General features: G+C 38.5%; 1 protein-coding gene across 1 annotated transcript in view; it reads right to left on the reverse strand.

The window, feature by feature from the left end:
- Positions 1-409: 409 nt before the first annotated feature.
- The window catches only part of LOC143028923 (uncharacterized), a 45,896-nt gene continuing 33,610 nt past the window's right edge, over positions 410-12,695 (reverse strand). The window contains exons 3-5 of the mRNA XM_076191275.1: positions 4,854-5,357; positions 4,705-4,751; positions 410-634 (exon numbers count right to left, since the gene is read on the reverse strand). Coding sequence (XP_076047390.1) covers positions 410-634; positions 4,705-4,751; positions 4,854-5,357 — 776 coding nt within the window. The remainder of the gene's footprint in view (positions 635-4,704; positions 4,752-4,853; positions 5,358-12,695) is intronic.

The raw sequence follows: 12,695 nt of genomic DNA on the forward strand, positions 1-12,695 counted from the left end.
TCCAGGAGTGACCATTAGGGTCTCCCTCGGCTTCTAGTGCACTGAGAAGGGAGGGTTTAACTGTACTCCCTTGGTTGGGTTAGAAGTCGGACGAGAAGACATGAAGGAAGCCTCTCCGTCCGTAGCCAAAGGGAGGTAACTCCCACATCCTGTCTAAGATTCACCACAAAGGCCCATGGAGGGGCCGCAGTGACAATGCGGAGAGCCTGATTTTGGAGGACTTCCAGCATGTCCCACGAACTGGGCCGGAGGGAGATGAGGGCCACAGTGGTATAGTCCATTGCCAAGCGTACCGCTTGAATATAGTAGATCCAGAGGACCTCGTTACGGCTCTGAGAATATTTGGTCTCGTCTTCGCGGCCTCAAGGAGGTACCTGATCTCCGGATCGAAGGAAAACCTGTTGTCGATTCAGATGCCCAAGTATTGATAGGTGGGCTGCCAAGGGAGGCTGTCGCCCTGAAGAATAAGGTAGGATCGTTGCTTCCGCGTTCTCTTGGACGTCGAGATCTTCAGTTTCAGCCTTCCACATTCCTGTGAGAGGCGATTAAGAGCCCACTGAGCCTTGTTAAAGAGGTAGCCGTCTCCAGTGACCACCAACGCGAGATCGTCCGCATGGTAGAGGAGGCAAAAATCCTATCCGAGATCAAGGAGATCGAGGTTCTCCATGAACACGTTGAAAAGGGTAGGACTAAGAACACTCTCCTACGGGGTCCTATTTTCCATCCCGTGGTATAAAAATGGGTTTCCCTGGAAGAGCACTCTCGCTACTCTATCCGTGAGGTACTCTGCAACCCAGGTCTTGGACCCTTCTTCGATACAAGGATGCAAGAATGGTAGGAGAACTTGCTAGCTCGAATGTTTTTTTTCCAGATCCAGAGACACCACAATGGCAGGCTGACTGCCGACTAATCCAAAAAGGGTTGCTACATAGTCAGTTGCTGCCACTTCTTTTATAAAACCATACATATTGTGATGGGAGGATTCCATCTACCACAGGGGGATGATTGAGGACCATCCGCTCAGCGGTCTTACCAATGCAGGGCGTGAGGGAAATGGGCCACTCTCTGATATACTTGTTCCCTTGGCCTTTTGTCCTTGCTCTACCCAGAAATCTTCGGTGAGCTGGGCTCAAGCTCTTGGTAATGAAGATTAAATAATATATCATGACTGGACTATAAATTTGTATTTGTCCCACCATATACTCTGAACTTTGATGTATGCACACGTTTTGCTTGTATTATTTTAATAACTATGATTATCCTAAGTTGTGTAATGATATCAATACCTCTTTCCAGGGACTAACGCATAATTTCTATACTTCTAGAGGTTTATGAAAGGGGTTGAAAATGCTGGTCGGTTTGGATACGTCATGATTGGAATACATTATATATTCATGTTTTTGCTCTGCATTGTGTATATTGAATGTGGTCTTTTTTTGTTATGTGTAAGTGAAATCAACAGGCTCCTCGCTGTAAATAATCGCGCGCGCCCACATAAGAAAAAAAAAGAAAAAAAAAATGAAAAAAAAAAATACAGAGCAGCCATTAAAGTTATTCCAGATCTTGCTGATAAATCATGTTGGGAGACTTAATATTCTAGTGTTGCCAACGTTAGAGAGGAGAAGAGAGAGATAATCTAATTGAAGTGCTTAGAACCATTGATTCTATGATATACAAGTAATGAGAAAATGTCAGGCGTGACATTAGATATGATTTGATCAAAATACTATTTCATGGTGAAGTACACATACATATATTCTATAAAATGACTAACTAGTAACTTTCTATATTTGTAGGTCTGAGTGCATCGGTGAACGTAGTGGAACCAGTCTGATTCGGTTTGCCGATCTGTGAACACTTGTCAAGATGCAGGGAAACGTGGAGCAACTTTACGCCATCAATTTTTGTGTTAAACTTAAGAAAACCAAACAAGAAGCTTATGGAATGTTAAAGGAGGTCTATGGGGATGAACAGATGAGCCAAGCAAGTTTCTATCGGTGGTTTAATAGATTTTCTGAAGGAAATGAACAGGTTGAGGATGAATCCAAATCTGGAGCCACGAAAAGTGCACGCAAGGAGGAAAACATTGAGGAAGTGCAAAGGTTAGTGATGCAAGACCGTCGAATATCTGTGAGGATGATATCTGAAGCTGTTGGTATTAGTATTGGCACAGTAGAGACAGTTCTGACCGAAGATCTGAAGCTTCACAAAGTCTGTGCTAAGTTCGTGCCAGAGATCCTCTCCGACGACTAGAGGCAGTTTCGTGTGGAATGTTGCACTGACATTCTCGAAATGGTAGAGGCTGATTCAGGTTTCCTACGACCCTGAGAGTGCTCAGTGGAAGCACGCGATCTCCCCCAGACCCAAAAAGGCAAAGATGAGCAGGTCGCAAGAGAAGGCCATAGTCATTCCTTTCTTTGACTCCCAGGGGCTCATTCACATTGAATGGGTTCCTCAGGGTCAAACCATCAATAGAGAATATTACCTTACTGTTCTGAAAAGGTTCAGGGAGAAGATAAGGAAGAAGAGCCCTCAGCAGTGGAGAAGTGGTCAGTGGTGGTTCCACAAGGACAATGCCCCATGCCACAAGTCAACGCTGGTGACCACCTGGATGGCCGACAGGGGAATGAAAGTGGTACAACACCCACCCTACAGCCCTGACCCCTTGCGACTTCATCCTGTTCCCACGCATGAAAGACAGCCTCAGGGGAACCAGATTCCAGTCAACAGAGGAGCTGAAAGAGGCATCGGAAAGTTACCTGAAGGAACTACTGAAAAAGGACTTTGAGGAGGTCTTCCAGGATTGGGAGAGACGCATGCAGAAGTGTGTAGGTGCGAAAGGCAATTATTTTGAAGGAAACTAAGTTTTGTAAGCTTATGAAAATAAATAGTGTCTCTCCTGACATTTTCTCATTACTTATTGATCATAGTGGTACTTGATAAAGATTACCTGATATAATGGTAACAAGGAAAACCAGAGTCCTTGAAATGATATTAAAATAGGCTAAAAATTTCAAGGATATGAGAAAACAGTTTACCGTACATAATTATTGATTCATAGAATAATTTGAATGAAGAGACAGTAAAGTTAAACAACATGGGAGAATTTAAGGTCAGATTTGACTATTAGCAACACAAAGACAGGACCCTATGTACATACCTCTTGTCCTGTGTACAACATCTAAGTAAATGCAACTTGGTTAATGCATACACACACAAACGAATAATGAAAACATTAATAGAAAAATAATATATAATATGCTGGTTGGAGAATGTCCCCCCACTGAACCCCGTTTGCAATATAGTCAAGCATATTGGGACGATTAAAGCGAGTCTCAAGAAATACACCAACATGCTCCCAATACATCATCAGAAAATGATTGGCATTGACTCATAATGTTTGTAAAAAACGAAATGGACACACACGTCCCAAGGAAATGGGACGTCAAGATGGTTACGTTCACAACTTTGTTGCACACGAGCAGACTTTGAATTGTTATGCTAAAATCCTAAAGCATTCCTACAATCGTGCCTAGATCCATGAAGCGGTCTTACAAAACATGCATTCCCTTTTCATCGACTCCAATCGCTCTCTAACTGCTGTTCCTTCAAAATTCTGGAGGGGTATCAACCATCAGTAGCACGAGAATCCGCAGCCTGTACTCAGTCATCAACCACATTGACCAATAATCAGAACTCCCCTACATGGAGCGAGGTCTTCAAACATTCTCGTGTATAATGACTCTTAAACACTTTGTACATTCAATGCTCTTTTGAATAGCTGTAGAAACTTCACTAACCCCTGGGCTACTATCGTACATTCCCATATCTTTAGTAGAGTATTTCGGTAAGGTACTTCGACACGTTCTCTTCTGCCACTTGACCAGCTACCTAGAAAATACCCTGTAGAACGATGTGATGAAGACTTCATTTCCCTGCACAATGGGATTCAAAACAAGTCAAAGAGTCATGGCGTGCAACGATGTGGAGAAGGCATTTGACACTGTACGAAGGGTGAATGCGTTATATTTGATTGCATGACTATCGTTTACTGTAACTGTATCATGGGGAAGCAAGTGTAATCCTGTACTTGTTTTGGCTTAATTTCATACTGTGCGATTGTTATTTTGCTGTGAATTACACAGCAATAACCGTGTGCAAAAGGTACGTGTACACTGTATTAGAAACTAGTAAGACCTGTAAATTGAATGTAGAGAGATTGATCTACCGTTAGTTTACACTGGAGTTCGTTTGACGAGGAAGTCTCAGACCATCAAATTTGAGACTTGTGTATGATGTAATGTCGCGCTTCAGGCACCTAGTTGCTGCAGCTGCAACAATATTCATAATGGAGGATTTGAAGAAGAAAAAGAGAAAGAAAAGTGTGTGGGTCAGAAAATGGGTAGCCAGATGAAATGAAGAGGGAGCACATACAAAATTATTTAAATAAATGGTTGATGACGACACAGTATCCTATTATAACTTTCTACGTATGTGTACAGAAGATTGTGAATATTTGGTGGGAAAAGTGACCACTAAAATTGAAATACAACATACTTAACTCAGAAAAGTAATAATCCCATGCCACTTTTCCTCTTTTTTATTTCCCTATTTCACTGTTCATTTGGCAACACAGATTGTGCCACTTTCGTGTGATTTCCTAGTCAGAAATGTTTAATGCCTTTGTTATCTTGTAGCACTTGCCTTCATATCTTTATTGCGGTACTCCAGTAGCGACACATTCCACAATTCTGGGAATTTTTCATATTACTTCATTAATAGCACTGCATGGTCACTTCCATTTCCATTTTCATCGGACGTCATTTTGCTCACGTTGTACAGTAGTTCTCAACCTAGAGCTGGGATTATCTTCACGTCACATAGAACGAAATAAAAAGACCCTGATAAACTCCTCAGTGACACGTATCGGCCCAATATGGGATTAGAGGCAAGATACTTGGCTTCATCGACCTGAGACAGAGTTTCGCCGATGATCGTTTGGTCTGCGATCACCGATGTGTTTCCCACGCGTGCCTGGACGTTCAAAAAGTAGCTTTTTCTAGTTTGTACCCAGATCTCTTTGATAGCGAAGACTTTGCCGAGATCACCATTCCACCATGACCCACTTGTGTACACACTGACGTAGCACGTGTTGAGACTATTGCAGAAGTAGCCATTTGCAGCAGATATCGGTGTGGACAAGGGCCTCGAAGACATCTGGGAGCTCGCCGTGGCGCTCTGCACGATGATGCTCCGGGGTCCCAATGACCATGAGGAATAGCACATGTCGCTGTCAGGAGGCGGGGGAGGGTCCTCGCGAAGAGTGATCCGTGCGTCATACATTAAACACAATTCGTCTGTAAAATATTTACGTCATTATTTTTTCTGCTGACATATTTTTTATTATACCTACCACATCTAATTAAACACGCAATGTATATGGGTAACAGTTTAATGAGAACTCTAGTGAATATCTTATTGGAAAATGGATCATTTACAAAAGTAAAAGAGGAGAAGGGTTAGGGAATGCTAGTCAACTATACCTGGACCTGGTCACCTGACAAATATACAAACCAAATACATACAGACATTTGATCAACATATATAAATAATTGTTCACTGCATTGGCAAAGATGTAATATGGAAATTCATAGACTGCCTCTTCCGTCCTAGATTGCAATGTGTAGTGGTGGTGGTATGGTCTCCGCATAAAGTAAATGATGAAAATATGATGGAGAGAATGCAGGAAGAAGTGATGACATTGGTTTCCAGCCTCGGAGATGAAATGCACGGAAACATGTCATACTCTGTGTTATGTATAAAAACTCCTTAATACCGGTCAGTTTCTATAGATGTAATGAATACTAATCCTTTACAGAATGTACTTTAGATTCCTATAGAACCATAAACGAATTCATAACCAAGTATGATAGAAGAAAAGATGCGAGACCCTATGGACATAGCTACTTTCCTGTATATTACATATAGTAAATGCAGTAGATAAGCCCATAAATACACACACACACACAGGATATGATAGTTACCGTCAGAACTGTGGAAGGCGTGGGAGACAAACAGGATCTGTTAGTATGGAACGAAAGAACGTCAATTGGACATAGAAATACTACTAAAGAATGTTGACAATCACAACTTTCCAAATGGATGCATTAATCCATGGAATGAATTAGAAGAAACAATCCAGGATAAACGGAAAGACAGGAACGGGACCCGTGAGCGTAGCACCAGTCCTGGCAATAATGCCACGGTAGAATATATAACAAGCTTTTCTAGCATGTTTGCAGATGACACGAGGATCATGAGTAGAATTAGAGATGAAGATTACAGTAGAGCCATGATTGGAATATTAATTTCATAGCCAGAAAATGTATTGGAAATGAAGCCCATCTCAAAGAGATGGGGTGTAAAGAAATGAGGAATAAGATCTGGGAATATGAGTACAGGAAAATCTGTCATATCGCAATAATACAAGTAAGATTGTGGGGGTGGGCGTACGATCTGCTGAAAATAAAAGATAAAGGTGACCATTCACTATATGGATGAAGAAAAGGAAGAGACCCTGGTGAAAGCATTAGATAGTGATGTAACGTAACAATATGGAATGAAGCTAAAACAGAAGACTGAAATAATGGTGATAACGATAAAAGAGGGCAATGTGGAACTGGAACAAACCAACTCGTTCAGGAAGTGTCGTGTGTGTTGGACGTGTTCAAAATCGCTCGCGACTAATCACAAACTCGCGGGAGGGGGGCTGATTGCCAGAGGTGAATGAAATATACACTGTGTGATAGAAAACGGCCCTATCTAGGCCTAGAGTAAATAATACACTACATAGTGGACAGAGAATACAAAAAAAAAAAAAAATACAAAGACCCACAACGCAATGCAGAGGGTCAGTAGTGTGAAAACCCCCCTCCCAGCCCCTGAAGGGGGTCGAAAGATATAGTGCTAGAGGTATATGAAACAGTGCCTCGGTACAGCGATGAAATAAGAAGTGGAATAAAGTGGTGCTATGCAACATAGAGGAAGAGGAGAACCAGCCAAGACACAGCCAAAAAGATTTGACACCCCTCCGTTCCCATCACAAGGGTGACTGCGTCCACCACCACCCCCTTAACCACAAGCCTCCATCCTTTCTCCTTTCCGATCTCCTCTTCTGCCGTCATACAACATTCCGCCCTACAATAGGCTCTCCCTTCAAACTCACACTAAGCTGTGCTCATCTCTCAGTCTTTCTATCTATATATCTAACCCATAGTTTCTGGTCGATGAATAGAATGATATTAGTCCGTAGTAGGATTAAAAAGTGGAAAGTGTCGAGGGTGGGAGGTGACAGTGTAGCTATGAGTTGAAGCACCGATCAACCCCCTCCCCCTCCCGCTACGTCTGAGAAATAGGAGGATGAAAAAAAAAAAAAAAACATAATGAAGAAGACTGCAAGAGACCATAAGGTCTATACTAAGCAGTTCCATGTCTATTACCACCTGTCATTCCCATCCATCTTAAGTCAACAAGGGTGAGTGCTAAAATAATTCACGATCTTTTCTTTTAAGTAATTGCTCAAGTAAATACTAACTTTGTTAGGAGATATACAGTTCCCATGTACTTTAAATTCGAATTAAAATTCATTGAAACAGTCGTTCTAAAAAAGCAGTGCAAAATGGTTCCAGCATGGAGAGCATATATATTATGTCGGGGAAGGTTTGCCAAGTCTTTCTATTCATTCTCGGAAATATGTAGCCTCCGCACAGCTGAAAAGGCCGTGGAGATTTTTCAAACAGAAAACACGAAATTGAAAAACAAGGTAAAATTTGTTTAATAATTTGTAACAACTCACATCGGTGCCGACGCTTTTTCACCAAATGCTACCGTTTCGACATTGCGCCTCTAACCTATGCTGCGGATCGACCCCTGCTCCAACATCTCTTACTTCTTTGAAATCTGCCACTCGCACCATCCTCCAAACGGGACCGGAACAAGACGATACCTCTAGTAAGGTACCCGAGCAAAACCAAGAAAGCCCTTTCGAGCCTCTCATGACGCGGAACTCATTATGTCCTTTGGATGATGAAGCAGAAGACAGTATTATTATGGGAGATTCACTTATACGCCATCAGTCAAAATAAATTAATTGAAGAGCTCCAAACGAAGGAGAATATATATATATATATATATATATATATATATATATATATATATATATATATATATATATATATTATATATATATATTATATATATCATATGTATATATATATTATATATATATTATATATATATATTATATACATATATATATATATATATATATTGTATATAAATATTATAAATATTATATATATATATATATGTATATATATCTATGGATATATATATATGTATATATATATATATATATATACATATATAGACATGTGAATGTATACATATCTGTATATATATATATATATATATATATATATATTTTTTTTTCGGAGCCAAAATTAATGACATCATAAATGCCATCGATGTATTCTTTGATGATGAAAAGGTTGATTCAATGTACATAGTGCATGTAGGCACGAAAGACGTCAAGAACGCACACTCAGGAGAATTGATAAATACAAACGTATGATGAACGGGCCCAAGACAAAACGTTGCAAGATCATGATATCTGACATTCTCCCTCCCATCTGTGCTGAAGGTCAGTTTTACAAGTGGGTTTTCAGCACAAATGACCGCTTAAAGTTCTTGTGCTCAAATGAAAACATGGTGTTCCTAGACTAGTGGAATCACTTCAAAAACAAAAAACAAAAACAACGGGATATATCTGCGTCAAAATGGCTCTGCTCGCCTGGGTCGACTCCTCAATGATGCACTAAATTAGAGGCATATCGGGAAAAAAGAGAGAGAGGAGAAGGGGTCTCTGTCCCTATCGTAGAAAACAAAAGTCCAATATCCACTCAGAGGCAACAGTTATAAGTCTGTTTAATCAATGCACGTAGCTTCCAAAATGAATTCCAAGATCTTGCTACAATTACTTTTCTATGGGACTATGGTATTGTTGGGGTCACTATAACTTGGATAAACACTGAAAATAAAATTTTAATTAGCAAAATATAATATAAAACGGTATTCGATATTCAGGAAACTACTAAACAGCAAAGAACGAACATCGATTCTAATTGTGCAGATTCGCACAGCATCCGAAAATTTTGTTCATGATCTTGTTTACCAGTCCAAAATAAAAATATTGATAATGAACGATATGCTGCAGTGAGAACGATGCTATTATTATTGGAGATTTCAACATATCAGTAACTGTATGGAGTGGAACGTTAAATTCACACACCGGTCATGGCCGATACGCGGGCAGAATGTTCTGATATTGATCTTGCCACCAACGATAACCAAGTAACGGATGTAAATGTTGGACTGAAATTCAGCACCAGTGACCACAGTATCCTCACATTCAACATCGAATGTAACATCAAACTGCAAAACAAAAACTTCGAAAAGGTGCCAGACATCCAAAAAGCAGACTTAGAAAATTTGAGAGGCATATTTGGAAACGTCGACTGGTCAAAAATTGACAGAATACAGGATGTTGAACAAACTTAGGATATATTGATTAATATACTAAAATAGACGAATAGATAAGAATGTGTTCCAATGCACGATAGATGACCATCAAGCAAAGCCAAACTTAAAGGGTGGAATGTTGATATTAGAAATATTTTGCTAGCAAGGAAACATGCGTATAGGAGATATAAATAAACATGTAGACAAGCCGATAGATTACAAAAGATGTCGAGAAATTAAAAGTAGGAAATTACAAGAAAAGTAAATGCAAAGAAAATCCTATATAAATTTTCGGGTATATCAGAAAAATAAAGTACTCAGGAACACCATTGCTCCCCTCCATCAGAAGGGGTGGAGGAATAGTAACAGATGAGAGGTCAATGGAAGACATCCTAAATGGTTATTTTGTGTTTATTATTGAGAACAACAGAAAAAACGAACAGCCAGTCCCACCAGGACAGACAGTATCCAGACGTCCACTTGGTATGGATATTGCAGAACACGATGTGATGCACGTCATAGATAAACTTGAAATACGCAAATCGCCTGGACCAGGCAAATTCTACCCAAGAATACTCAAGGAAGTTAAAAAGTAAACTGCAAGCCCCTTAGTGTGATTTTTAAAACTTTTTACAATTTGGAAGAGTTGTGCAAGAATGGAAACTAGCAAATGTTGTACTCTTGTTTAAAAAGGGTGACACATACAATCCTAGTAATTATCGGCCTATTAGCCTTACATCAATTATCTGTAAACTAATGGAGTCTATCCTGAGAGATAATTTTTTTTATTTCTCGGAGAAGAACAATATTAAATATTCACAACATGGTTTCCGTAATAAGTGCTCTTGTCTGACAAACCCTCTTGACGTTTTGCATTATGTTTATAAAATGTACGGAGAGATGGCAGTTGACGTTATGTATGTATGTATGACTTCCAAAAATCTTTCGATAAAGTCCCCCATATGAGGATACTAACGAAAATAGAAGCCCATCGTATAGTAGATCATATTCATCGATGCTTTTCTAAATGGCTGTCTGATCATAACCAACGTGTTGTTCTGGATGGAAAACGCTCAGACTAGCGATGTGTATCAAGTACAGTGCCCCAGGAACCAGTGCTAGGTCCTATACTCTTTCTGGTATACATTAACTACCGGGATAAAAATATAGAGATAAATGTAAAATATTTCATAAGGTAATAGTGACGTCCGAGCCAACTACATTATGGATAGTGTACAACTGGCAAGAGTGGAACAAGAGAAAGACCGTTGTGTTGTGATCTCGAATGACCTTAAACGAAGCAAATAGTTCTTGGAGGTCATTAGAACGACAAATAAATTAATTGGGTTTATAAATAGAGCCTTTGAGTTTAGAAGTAAAGAAATTATTCTTAATCTTTAAAATGCCCTAGTCAGACCTAACGTAGAATAATGTGCACAGTGCTGGTCTCCATATTGCAAGAAGGGTATACAGAAATTAGGGTGTAGCGTAGGATAACAAAGCTTATTCTTAGGTTGCGGAACAAGCCGTACGAAGAGCGCTTAAGCGAACTAAATTTGTTTAGTCTTTAGAAACGGAGAATGAGAGATCTAATTGAGGTCTTCAAAATGGTTAAAGGAATTGAAAACACGGATGTGGAAAAATGTCTTGAGATTGACATCTCCAACGAAACTAATATAGGAGTAATGGATGCAAGATTGTGGGAAAACGATTTCAAACAGACGTCGCAAAGTATTCTTTCTTCAATTTCGTTGTTGATATATGGAAAGGTCTACCATCCAACGTCATCGACTGTTCCACTGTAAATTTATGAAAAAAGAAGTCTCGATATTTAATGGGGTACAAATTCCCGACTAGAATTGTTTACTTCTAAATAGATTAAGAAAAAACATAAGAAATAATAATAATATCAATAATAATAATAATAGATACCGAAGCAGCCATGTAAGGACAAATAGGTCTGTTGTTGCTCGTTTGTCCGCTAACTCCATATAACTATTTCGGGGTGGCATTTAACAAGCAAGGAAGATTGACTAAATACACAACTAATGTAGGCATGATATACAAAATCCTAAAGGAGATGTTAGCATTAGCTTAATGCAGAGTGGCGATATATAATGGTGAGATGTGTGTGTGCGTGTGTGTGTGGTTACTATGTACATAATTGTTGGAAACAAAACAACGAAAGAAAAAAGACTCACTTTGTATGCAGAAACTCCAACATATGTCGGTGTTAGTGCACGTGCTCGCGCAAACAACCAATGGCTTTGGGTGGGAAGACAGGTTGACGCTCCGAGGATAACACTCACTCTCAAACAAGGGGGGTGGCACAATCTAGCAAAGACAAAGATAAGTGGGAAGTCGGGCAACATGATTATCGTTATTATTATTATTTTTAGAATTATTATTATCATTGTCATTATTACTATCACCATCATTATTATCATTATTTATATTATTATTGTTATTTATTACTATTATTATTATTTCTATTACCATTATTATTATTATCATTATTATTATTATTATTATAATTATTATAATTATTATTATTATTATCATTATTATTATCATTATTATTATCATTATTATTATCATTATTATTACTATCATTATTATTATCATTATTATTATTATCATTATCATTATCATTATTATTATCATTATCATTATTATCATTATTATTATCATTATTACTATTATTATTATTATTATTATCATTATTATTATCATTATTATTATCATCATTATTATTATCATTATTATTATCATTATTATTATCATTATGATTATCATTATCATCATTATTATTATTATTATTATTATTATTATTATTATTATTATTATTATTATTATTATTATTATCATTATTATCATTATCACCATGGAAGGTAAGATGAGAGTGGAAGATAGATGGAGAAAGATGCTAAATGTGAAGGAGGATAGGGAGGGAAAGATAGGTGCGGTGGGAAGCGCTAAGAAAAGGATAGTGATGAATGAGGAAAATGGAGGAGAAATAGCAAAAGATGTAGTATTTTATATTCCATCCGGTAGTGACTGCCATTCAGTACCTCAGCCATATGTGCCTTATAACCTCTCGTATGTTCAAAGGTGTG

Source organism: Oratosquilla oratoria, chromosome 10, assembly GCF_046742065.1.
Source record: "Oratosquilla oratoria isolate Oo_2021 chromosome 10, ASM4674206v1, whole genome shotgun sequence".
Classification (NCBI taxonomy): Eukaryota; Metazoa; Arthropoda; class Malacostraca; order Stomatopoda; family Squillidae; genus Oratosquilla; species Oratosquilla oratoria.